At 40.8% G+C, this 11,555-nt stretch overlaps 3 protein-coding genes across 8 annotated transcripts in view; 1 reads left to right on the top strand and 2 right to left on the bottom strand.

The window, feature by feature from the left end:
- Positions 1-723: 723 nt before the first annotated feature.
- On the bottom strand, positions 724-5,225 carry macir (macrophage immunometabolism regulator). Of its 2 annotated transcripts, none has more exons than XM_037485234.2 (2): positions 5,127-5,225; positions 724-2,117 (listed from the first exon to the last, which is right to left on the bottom strand). In XM_037485234.2, the coding sequence occupies exon 2, from the start codon at positions 2,108-2,110 to the stop codon at positions 1,457-1,459; it is 654 nt and encodes a 217-aa protein (XP_037341131.1). In that variant the 5' UTR covers positions 2,111-2,117; positions 5,127-5,225; the 3' UTR covers positions 724-1,456. The 2 variants fall into 2 exon arrangements, with proteins under 2 accessions (XP_037341131.1, XP_037341130.1); XM_037485233.2 differs by lacking the exon at positions 5,127-5,225 and adding an exon at positions 4,737-5,104.
- An 875-nt stretch (positions 5,226-6,100) lies between these two features.
- Positions 6,101-9,791, bottom strand: pomk (protein O-mannose kinase). Of its 2 annotated transcripts, none has more exons than XM_037483932.2 (3): positions 9,653-9,791; positions 8,364-8,645; positions 6,101-7,693 (listed from the first exon to the last, which is right to left on the bottom strand). In XM_037483932.2, the coding sequence occupies exons 2-3, from the start codon at positions 8,631-8,633 to the stop codon at positions 6,923-6,925; spliced, it is 1,041 nt and encodes a 346-aa protein (XP_037339829.1). In that variant the 5' UTR covers positions 8,634-8,645; positions 9,653-9,791; the 3' UTR covers positions 6,101-6,922. The 2 variants fall into 2 exon arrangements, with proteins under 2 accessions (XP_037339829.1, XP_037339830.1); XM_037483933.2 differs by having other exon boundaries at positions 8,364-8,831; positions 9,653-9,758.
- An 80-nt stretch (positions 9,792-9,871) lies between these two features.
- Positions 9,872-11,555, top strand: part of pam (peptidylglycine alpha-amidating monooxygenase) — a 30,131-nt gene continuing 28,447 nt past the window's right edge. For 2 of the 4 annotated variants that reach the window (XM_037483931.2, XM_037483928.2), the window contains exons 1-2: positions 9,923-10,012; positions 10,704-10,873. The gene's annotated coding sequence lies outside the window, so the exon portion shown is untranslated. Of the gene's footprint in view, positions 10,013-10,703; positions 10,874-11,555 lie in introns of all 4 variants that reach the window. The other 2 variants (XM_037483930.2, XM_037483929.2) reach the window with 2 other exon arrangements.

Raw genomic sequence — 11,555 nt, 5'->3', positions numbered from 1 at the left:
TACTCAGCTACTCAGCAGACTCGCATGTCTCCCCTTCTCCATCCTTCAATTTCCCTCTCGCTTACTCACTCTGTTTATCTTTCTCTCCTTTTCCGTTTATCCCCCTCATTTGTACTCATTCATAATCTCTCTGCCCATCTCTCTCCCTCTTGTTCGTACTCATTTAACTCACTAATCCCATCATTTCGAAATAAAACCCCGTTGGAGGAAATTCCTATTACTTTGTATTTTTTAATTGCAAATTTTTCAATGTGCTTTTATTGATACAACAACTTTTTTCCAAATATCCTGCATTTCCTCTTCGCTTTTAGTGAGCTCTAAGTAGAAACGCACAAATATGGTGGGCTCATCCATTTTACTCAGATTAGTTGTTTTTCTATATTAGAACATTTTGAAGCATGGCAGTGTCACATACACGTTTTAGGTTTCATACATATACACATGTTCGGGAAATGAATTACATTTTTAATGTTTTACAAAAAATTTAAAGAAATTTCCCCACTAAGCAACCCAACAAAATGTGTAAAACCTGAAGGCAGGAACACACTTTTCTACACCATTGTAAGTGTTCAGATGGCTTACTTGTCTTCAATATGACAGTTTGTGAATGCCTAATTGGTGCTGTGATGGTGAAGTTTCAACAAACAGTGGGTTGAAGACATCAGTGCAATCAGAATCCATTTTCTGCAATATGGCAAAAACACATCCAATATTAGCTTTAAATGCAACATACACACTCGTTAAAAAGACACACTTCAAAATACTTTTGTCCACCCATGTACATTGAAAGCAATAAATAAATGTATAAGTATTGTGATGGCTAGTCATCTAAGGAGCTGGTAATTGAAAATTCCCTGGTATTACAAGTCCCAAATTACTTCAACATATTAAAATGGAAGTGATCAACTCAGCACAAGAATGGTTAAACAGGGTAAAACACAACAATTAAAAACTCTTTGAATGTACATGAGGCTTGTGACTATTTTACTACATTTTCTTTATGTCTTTAAGATGCCGAACTTCTGATAAAAGAGAGATTTAGAAACACATTAACATTGACTTACAGCAATAAATCAATACATTTCTACAGTTGTATGCACTGCCATGAAATGAAAAGAAAATCTAAACTTCCACTAACAAAGTCCTCATAGATAAACAATTAAACCATGATTAGACTAAATTGAAATGATGGGTTTTAAGTTAGTAGAGTAGGGGATATGTGCTTTCATCAGCTGTAAGCTGATGTTTCAGTGCATCTCTGACCAGTAAACAGCCACAAGACTGTCAATAAATAGGTTCACCAGTTATTGCTAAATTTATATAATTTACATGTTTTATCCTCAACAACCTCATTATAATGTGAGGAGTGTCCCAACTGTATGTATGTGTGATTTCAGACTGTCTTCTTAAAGACCAAGCTTGAAATGACGCCTAAAAAGGGCGTTCACCTGTGCTTTCATGTCTTGTTTCTGGTAAACATGCGCTCCCCTCGCAGGGTAAGGTGCTGCAGTTGGTACTGTAAGACCTCAGTGTCTGATGATTCTTTGATACTTATTTTGTCCAGATTAAGGTAGTCGAGAGACTTTGACTGGGCCCTCTTTCCTTTAAGCAGACAGAGCGGTAGTGGAGCATTCAGACCCCTTCCAGGCTCTCCGTGGGTCAAGGACCTGAGGAAGGTGTCACTCGAGCTGGGCATGCGCCTCCGTCTCCGGCCATTGGCAGCAGGAATGTCGTAGGGTTGGTAGTGTCGACTTTTACCTTTGCAGATTCGTGAAGGCCGGTGGATGCCCAAGTCCACCGACTTTGGCACGGCACTCTCAACAGAGCTGGTCATGGCCTCTGATACGGTACCCTTCTCTGGTGTTCCTTCTGACCACTTGTGAGCAAGCTTGAGGAGATCTTCACCAGTGGTGAAGCTTACCAGATAGTTTGAGTCCATGTGGAGGATCTGGTATCCTGAAACAGTACCTCTGATGGGTGAACACGGGGTGCTGGCACAGCGAGGTCTATCTGCTTCCGGTTTCAATGTCGCTTTGATTTCCGATGCAGGAATGATGGAGACATGTGCTCTTGACACTCCATTGATATCCATTTCCATCCTCACAGACATGTCCTGACTGATGAAAGGTGGGGAAAAAACATCACTTGAGTCATTCTGGCAGCAAAACATCTGTTACACAAAATACGATCATTCAGGGACGTTGTTCACTAAAGAGAAGTGCCAAAACTCCCCTTATTCACATGTTGTTCACTGCGGCCGATACGATCCGATATTATGCAGCGAGATAAAGACCAATTTTTATTTTATTTTTATTTCACACCCTTTGTTTGAACATTTGTGAACAGAGCGGCATGACTTGGTGGATGGAAAAGTAGCTTGTGGGCCAAAAAAGTGTGGGCATCCCTGGTCTACACACTCTGACTTGTGCATTACAGGACCTCAGGGTTTCTCTTTCATCAAATTAAAGTAACAAAGATCAAAGGTCTGAGAGTGAAAGTGGGGCCGAGTTTGGAGACTTTTTGAGATGATAAAAGAAGGTATGGCACAGGTATTTTAAATTGTCATTAAAGGTCAGGTGAGGGTCAAACCTAACTCCCAGATTAGTGACTGTGGAGGACAGGGGCATGACCTGACTGTCAAAGGTGAGATGAGTTATGGAGGATGACTGAACCTGGCCAACTCCCCAAGACAGGCGGTGAGACATAAAATGGCTGCTAAGTGGCTTTGGGCAGTTTGGATGTAGAGCTGTGTGTTGAGGTCTGCTGATGACACCACTGAGTGGGAGCATATAAATAATGAAGAGAATGGGCTTGAGGAACAACTGTTGTGGAACACCACAGGAGAGCGAGAGTAATCTGGAATTGCATCTTCCCAATGAGGCACATTCAGTTCTGCTCGAAAGGTAGGACTGAAACCACACTGGTGGTGTGGAGGCACTCTAGGAGGATGGTGAGATCCACTGTGTCAAATGCAGCAACAGATCTAGGAGGATGAGGAGTAAGGGTGATCCTGCATGGGCTGTGATCAGCAGGTCATTCATCACCTTGAGAAAAGCTGTTTCAGTGCTGAGGGAGGAACGGAATCCTGACTGAAACACTTCAAAAGAGATCAAAAGACAAGAAAAACTGCTCAGGGATGTATTATAGAGTTCTGCTAATTCATCCATTAATGCAGAGGGTGGAAAGGTGATCCATGGTCAAAGAGGTGGAGTCAATGCTTTTCCAGTTATGGAAAGACATTTGACACTTGGACACATGCACACACCGAGATCATAAACCTCTAGGTTACTGATGGAAGCGGAGTCAGTGATGACCAGATCCAGAGTGTGCCCTTTGGTGTGAGTAGGAACCTCCACATGCTGCTGCAGGCCAAGACAATCAAGCACACTGCTGCAAACTGACACAAGGGTTGTCGACATGGATATTTAAACAACAAAGACAATGACAATATTATTTGACATGCACTTATACTGGCTATTATTGTGCATTAGCATTAAAACAATATTTGAATTAAAAAGACATGTAAGGAGATCCGGACCGTCACTGAGAGCCTTTAAATCGGCAGCAGGACGGGAAGGAAGTGAGCTCAAGTCAGCTTCAAAGGTACTTTGAATTGTAATAATAATAAATCCATATTTTAGGTCATCTGTTTGCTTGTATGATTGTGTATGAAGTTTATTTTTATTTAATTATTTAAGAGCCCACCTATCTAACAACAGCCTCCATTATGACTATTATAGACATGAAATGTCACTATGTCACCTACCATAGTGGAGCCTCATTGACTATTATAACCTAGCCAACAGTTACTACAATATTAACCGTTAATGATTTCCCTATTTAAAGTTATAGTACCTGCAATAATCACTGTATCATAACATGAAATACAATGAGGATAATCACAAATGTAAAGATGTAAAGGCACAGATGAGCTTCAGGTCCATTTAGTTGTTTATGAATTTAACTACTACCACAATTAACTAACTAATCAATCAACTTTTTGATGTTTTAGTACCAAGAAGACAAACGGTAGGTGTGTAAGTGGAATGTAGCCCTATCCATTAGAATAGGAATTATTTAATTGTTGTTAATGTTTCAAACCTCATTTTAGTTAATACATAGTTTACTTTGGTGCTTCACCATATATATACATATGATGTATTTTGTAATGAATGACAATATGCAGGGTTTTAATCGATGGTTGATACTGGTAAATAATGGTGAAAATATTTAATAGTCAACAACTGCATTGTATTAATTGGCAAGACCAGATAACGTGGTGACGTCATGAAGTCAGCCGGTGTTCCAAACGCAGAATGACCGTCCTCCCGTCCCAGGCAGTCTGGACTCCCGAGTCCATTGTCCAAGTACACAAATCCGTACTTGTCGTATGTGGTATTGAGAAACGGACCTTGTGTTACTGCATCACGCGCACAGAGCCGCTCCTCGCAGGAGGCTGGATGAGGCAGCACTGCGCACGACTAATTTCGTTTTTAGAAATTAGCCAGCCATATTTCATGTTTTAATCTGAGCTGTGAAAAAAAGAGAAAACTATTCGTTTTCACTGCCGTAATTATCGAGAGGAAATCTTATTAAACATAGACGTCCCAGTACGGCGATGGATGGAAGCGACTCGAAGCCTCAGCCGCACGCGCAGGACGCCATGGCGCAGCGTATACCGACTCATAGAAAACGGCCAATAGTGATAGAAGACATATTCCGCTGTAATAACTCACACATCACTCCAACAAACCGGAGTAGACACGGTGCCGCTTCTAATATCGACGGTAGCGTCTTTAAATCCATCGACACGAGAACAGCACACAGGGAAAGATGGCTGTTGCGACATACGACCGGCTGGGTCCCTGTTGCCCGCTGCTGGACGGGCAGCGACTTCTCCCTGCCGGGACAGACCGCGTCTGACCACGACGTGCTCGTGAGGGTTACACCCATGGATCGATTTTAACACCCGGTTGATCACTCCACATGAATTCGTGGGCGCGTGGGACTGCCGTTTGAACGGGACACGCTCGTCTTCGCTCTTTAATCCTCATCAAATATCTCTTGGTTTCGAAGCTCGCGACGTTAGAGAGTGAATTACACAAAAAAATAAAATAAATGCAAACCTGTTCGACTGAGAGGAGAATCCGACGTCCAACCTTCCCGTCTGCGGATGCTTCCTCCTCACGCTGTGTTCCGTCAACACAAGCAGAATGAACACTTCCGGTCTCATTTTCAGGGAAAAAAAAGCTGTCATACATTATTTATTTGATTAATTGTTTACAGTATTTGCGTAGTAACTATACTTCATTTCTTACTGTCTTTGTAATGAGACAAATAAACAAACTGATATGCTCTACATTTAATTTCCTGCAGTTTACATAACAGGTTATTTTGTTTGCATAGTTAGACCATATCCATGATTACCACCCTCTGGTTTATGGACGCCCATTTTTAATTAGTAATAGAACAAAAAATAAAATAAAAGTGAGCCATGGTCAAAATGAAAAAAACTTGAAATACATCAAAATTATAAAAATAATTGTTTTGTAGTATACGTTTCTCTGGCTTCACTGCTTCAAAACCAATGTCTAATATAATGTCTAACTAATGATGTGTGTTTTAGGTTTTCTGTGTGTAGCTCTAAATGATGATTTTAAATGTCAGAAAAGCACTCTCTAAATAAAATGTATTATTATGAGGTGTGTTGGTAAAAACATCTCAGGATGCATAATGGGTCAAGAACCTTTAAGTAGTAGTTTAAAAATTGTTGAACTGAAGTCAGGAGGGTTTTCCACTCATCTTCCAATGGCATATTTTCTAAAGCTAGGTGCCGCTTGGAAGCTGAAGTCCATTGTCAGAGGCACACTGGTACCGCTTCCTGATCCATACATTTAATGCATGTTGGCGTTTCACTAATATAAATGACATACCACTCAAGGGTTTAACATTTACCACTCAAATAAATATACAGTTTGGCTTATTTCTTATTTCTAAAGCCATGCATTTATTCCAACAAGAAATTTGACAATTTAAAATAGATGCGCTTAGAATAGAATTTCATTATAATAAATGAGAGAATATAAACTAGAACAATAGATTTGCGTGGACATTTTTTTATTATTGTAAAAGATGTTTTTCCATTGGAGAAAAGCAGAAGCAAAGCATCATTGTTTTGTCAGCATCCATGTCAAATAGAAAGATTAAAAGGCTGTCTGCATTGGATAACTGGCTGAGAAGATTTAATAATAGCTTTCAGAAATGTTTTTATTTTCAAATGACATCACTTGTTGAAGAATGATCGGAACATCCAATATAAAGTTAAAAAACATCAAACTGTAAATATAAGGAGGTCTAAAATGAAGTCACCCACTTTTTTGAGCGAGAACAGGTTGAAGAGGGGTGCTGAGAGAAACACAAAGCCTCTCCCAGTCTAGGTGCAAAGAGTAGGGTATGTTGAATATTTGGGAAACATTGTTGTGCATTCATCACCAAAGAAGCTGCACTTGATGTGACATTTTCTGTCGCAAATATAGCTTTGAGGCACGAGCTTAAGGAGAATGCAGGCTGGCTAGCTCTGGAAAGGTGTGGGTCTGTATTGGTAAAAGCAGGCAAGTGTCAGCTAAACTACCTTCTACAACGGTGTAGAAGGTAGACATGAAATAAATCGCAACACAAATAGTAAAATGAAAATACAGAAAAACGTCTCTTAAATCTGTGAACCTCCTTGCATGGTTATTTACACCTTGACATGTAGTTAAACTAGAAACAAGTAAACTGTAAATGAAGAAGACAGAAAGCCACAATCTGTTCCAAACCCAGTAGCATTTATTAAACTGCACAACATTTTAAAAATGTAGCTTGAATTTCTATTGAACATTTTTGGTATTTTGTAAGTGACTCAGTTATGAAGACACGTACTCTACAGCATGTCTCTAAAGCCAGCATTGTCCCGCACCATGCTACTGTAAACTGATTGGTACACCTTCAAAACATCCAGTGCTGAAGGGCGGAGTTTGGGATCTTCCTTCTTACACTCCTCGTGAATCTGAAAAAGATGGAAGTGGACCACATCCCCTCCAGGTACCCTTCCCATCAGGAACCATGTCACGTCTGGGATCTTCCAGATGTCTGTTCTCTCATCATACCCAGGCATAAGATTATCTGAAAATGGCTTCCCTTTGCTTCTAAATGGCCAAAGCTGCTCTGGGGCAACAAAGTCCCCAGTGAGCTCTCGATGTCCACATTTCACCAACAAGCCTCTGGACTCATCCACCTCAGGCAACGCATCAAGATCGTTTACTACCAGGTGAAAGTCACTAGTCAGCAGAAACTGGGTGAGAGTTTTCTCCAAGCTGCTGGAGTCACACATAACCCGCTTCCCAGCTGGGCTGTCATGAAGATAATGAAGGATAGAGACATAATCTATAGCCAGCCCCAGCCGCATCTGCCATTTGTTGTGTTGCTGGTGCTGCTCTTGTGCCAGAATACTTTCCAGGTTAAGCAAAGAGCCAAGTGGGTGGTGCTCTGTGACCTGGGTGCGGTTTTCAAGGCAAAACCCCACCAGCTGCACCACCTGGGGTCCCTGAAGGGCCTGTAACATAGAAACTCCATGGAGAAAATCCTCCAGGTAATCCGGAGAGGACAGTTGGGACAAAGCCACCTTCTGACCCCTCCACTCTGCCAGATGGACCTATGGAAGGAAAAGTGGAAGATGAGGTCAGTAAGTCAGGAGGAAAGGACGCACCTGGAAATAATGACCAATACAAATGAAAAGAGGACCTGGTGGATATATTTGAGAATTCTTAAAAAAAAAAAAAAAAATCTAGTAAAATTGCAAACTTATTTCCTGAGGTTTAATGGAGAAAATAACGCTTTCCCTAATCATATTTCATACCTCTTTTATAGATGGGGGTGTCTGACTTAAATCATTTGTTTATCAATGCTTTTCTACCCTGAATAAAATTGCTGTGACACATCTTTGCCAATATTAAATAAAGCAATCCTGACAACGAAGAGCAACCTTAAAACCTCTGGGATTATGTTAATCACATTGTCATGTATCTTGATACTATTGCAATACAAGTTGAGTTGGAGACTGAAAGGCTGTTGCCAAAGGTTGCGGATTGATGTAGCTACTCTTTAATTTGCTTTATTGTGTCACAATGACTAATACCAGTTAATCCGGTGCTTGCTAAATCCAATCGGTTCAAGCTCATACACCACATCCGAAAGGGGAAAACTGGGTTATAACCCAAATCTAAAGTGGAATTGGCATGATGTACATATTATATACCCTCTCTAGTTCAGTTCACACAATAAAAAGATACAGTATAAAATTGGCAGATTAAAAGACCCTCTACCTTCTTAACAGCTCCCTGGCCAATCAGTTTCAGCTTGCGTACTTCAGCATTTATCTGTGAACACTGGAGCCAGGGGATGCAGTTTTTCATGGTCGCCATTTTAAAATGTCGAGGTTCACAGCCAACACGGGAGGACACCAGCAGCTCATCAGTCGGATACAACGACTCCAGGTAAAAGTAAAGTAAGGCATTGCTGAGCAGCAAAGCAGCAAGGCACAACCCCACCGCTGGAAAGCCAAGGGACATTGAACTGCTATTGGTCCGACTCATGGTACCCTCCAGCTTAAAAAGAAAACAAGAATGGAAATCTGCCTCCACAGGAATATGAAACACTCATGTCACAGGGTCAGAAAGAAATCTTTTCAAGAGGTGTTCAAGTCACCACGTGACATTATCACGCAAACGCAATCGTTGATTGAAATTGTTGCCGCCACATAGGACCAGGAAGGTTTGGGTAGCTCATTGCACCTGATAAAAAAAAACACTTACTTTACTTTATTTACTCAGGTTATCTTTGTCTAATTTAAAAAAATGTTTGATGATCTCGAACAAATAAGAAACCAGCAAATACTTTTACACAGCACAGTATATATTTTTGAAAATATCTAGGGCTGGCTCGGGTTAGCCTGGACCAGCCCATACATAAGCTGCTATAGGCATTGACTGCCGGACCTCATAGGACACACTGAGCTCATTTCTCCTCCACTTCTATATAAATCCACATGTCATTAATGCACAAAACAATGTCAGCTTCTTTCCTGGAGTCATTGTGCTTTGATTCATTATAAACCCACATTACTGACACAGGTTTCTGTGGATGGTGGTTACATCTGGACGGTAGTTGTTCCTGCAGTGGTCCTGCCTGACATCCACTGCTACAATCATTATTATAGTCACATTTACTTTTATTACTATTACTGACGAGTGGAGCCTTGTCCTCACAGGACAGCGGTACGTTTAATTCAGGCTTGAACGGCTGAAAGTAAACAGGCTGTTGGACCGTAACAGCGGTACGTACAACGCCATTTTAAGCGAGGTAAACACTTCAGGGGGGAGCAGAGACGTCTACAAAGGAACGACATATTACGGTGCTCTGCAGTATTTCCCAATTAAGTTAGATAACCATGTACACAACAGAGCTACCATGGACGACATTAAAAAGAGGATAAGACACGTCCGACGTAGTTTAAGAGGCACAGCAAGCTTCACTTAATGTAAGATAACAACACAGCAGCGTTAAACGATAACACGAGCTTTTAAACTACATTTTGCGTTTTTTACTGACGTACCTGTAACTACGCGTGTTTACATGGGGCCAAACAACTCGTCCACTGCTAACGTGATTCAAAACACGGCGTGTGCTTGAAATCCGCCAGCAGCCAGAATGAGAAAATCAACTTCCTGTAAGATTTGCAGAATAAAAGCACTATATTTAAGGAACTCGTATTTAACTTGACGAATGCAGGAACTACTGTCATTGAAAGTCCAGCCTATGTGCGTGGGTGCGTGGCTGCGTGGGGTTTCTTTTGAGTTAAACCCTTGTAGAGATAACGCTTTTATTTTGAAATATGGAAGTCTGGTTGTCACCGAATAATACCCTCGTCTTTATAGCGTTAGTCGATTGAAAGACTTGGAGCGGCAGCGAGCAGGTACCCTTTTTGTCTACAAAGATCTCGTTAAATGTGCCGTCAAGCCAGATTGAAGGCTAACAGTTTCTTCGACATGTGAAATGAATTAAAACTCAGGTTCGATGTTTAACATGTCAACACGCAACGCACTGGATAACGTTAGCCGACGTTAGCTCCTGTGGAATGCATTTTAACATTACTGAAGGAGTTCACTCAATTACAGTAACATACAGCTGTCTATAACGTGTACTATGTGTGTACTTAGATAGAGGACTCTGGTACGTCATGTGTACATAGACCGCCAGCCAGCTCAGTGCTAGTCAAAGATGGCTATTTGCATTTGACGCCTCCTGTTTTACGGAAGTTTAGGCGTGACATCTGTGTATTTATGAGTCAACGTTAATGGTTATTTAACGGGTTTAACAACATTAATTGTTTTGAAATGGTTCAATAAAATATATAGGGAATTGGATATATTTGTACTACCATCTTGATGTTGCTTTTCCAACTTGTCACATTGGCGAACTCGACATTTTGTCATGAGCTCTTACTTAAAAATTAAAACCAACAACTGTTCACTATAATGCTGCAACAACAAGATACTGAAAAATCAGAGTTTAGCAGGCTTTAGATGTACATGAACGTGGACCTTTTCCGATCATGTTTTTCTGGTGCAATACGTCCATAAGTGGGATGTGCCTTGTTTCCATAGTTTCCCCCATCTTCTCAGGCAGTGGTCTCTGACGTCATCAGAGCCCCGCCCCTTCGCGCTCCTCCGCTGTTAGGTCCACCTGACTCTTTGAACAGCGATGAGTCACTAAGCAAGCTGAATATCTCGCGGATTATTCCTCGGCCATACATACGCATCCTCAGGGTTTCAAGGTATGATTTAAGCAAAGCTAAAACATGGTGGTCTGCAGGGTGGAAAGATATGAGTAGTAGGATTTGTCAACTGTCGAAGACATTTTGCCGTTGTCTTTATGCTGTGGTTTGCTCACAGTTTGTGTGCATTAAACCATTCGTACGTTGTATGAATCATTGAGCATTACTGACATATAATTGATTTAGTGGACCTTTGGCCCTTCATTTATTGCTTGTTATGTGTAATGAGAGTAAAGCAGATATTCCCTTGTGGATGTTTTCTCCACACATAACATCAATGTTTTAGCCAGATAAGTGACTATGGAACAGTTATATATGACAATGCAAAACTACCAATTCTATGATAGAGAATGTAACTGCATCTACCCATCACATTAGGAGAGAAAAGTTCCCACTGAGACAGAGAGTTATCATTTTGATAACCTGTGGTTAATGTGGACATGTGAGCAGCAAATGGTGGATGCTGGTCTGTGAAGATGACAGTGGAGTTATTTGGGAATAAATCATTGCTCTTCGGTCAAGTATTGTTAGTGTCCAATAGTGATTAACTCATAAAATAATAGAATTTGTTAAATTAACCTTTACAATAAATGTAGGTGTTGTAAAATTGTTCCTTTTTAAGTTTCTTATCGTAGTATGTAGTTCCTCATATGTGGATGTTATCTGCCTACACATGCATATG

This window comes from Pungitius pungitius, chromosome 18, assembly GCF_949316345.1.
Source record: "Pungitius pungitius chromosome 18, fPunPun2.1, whole genome shotgun sequence".
In the NCBI taxonomy this organism is placed as follows: Eukaryota; Metazoa; Chordata; class Actinopteri; order Perciformes; family Gasterosteidae; genus Pungitius; species Pungitius pungitius.
This window is presented reverse-complemented; position numbering and strand designations above follow the sequence as displayed.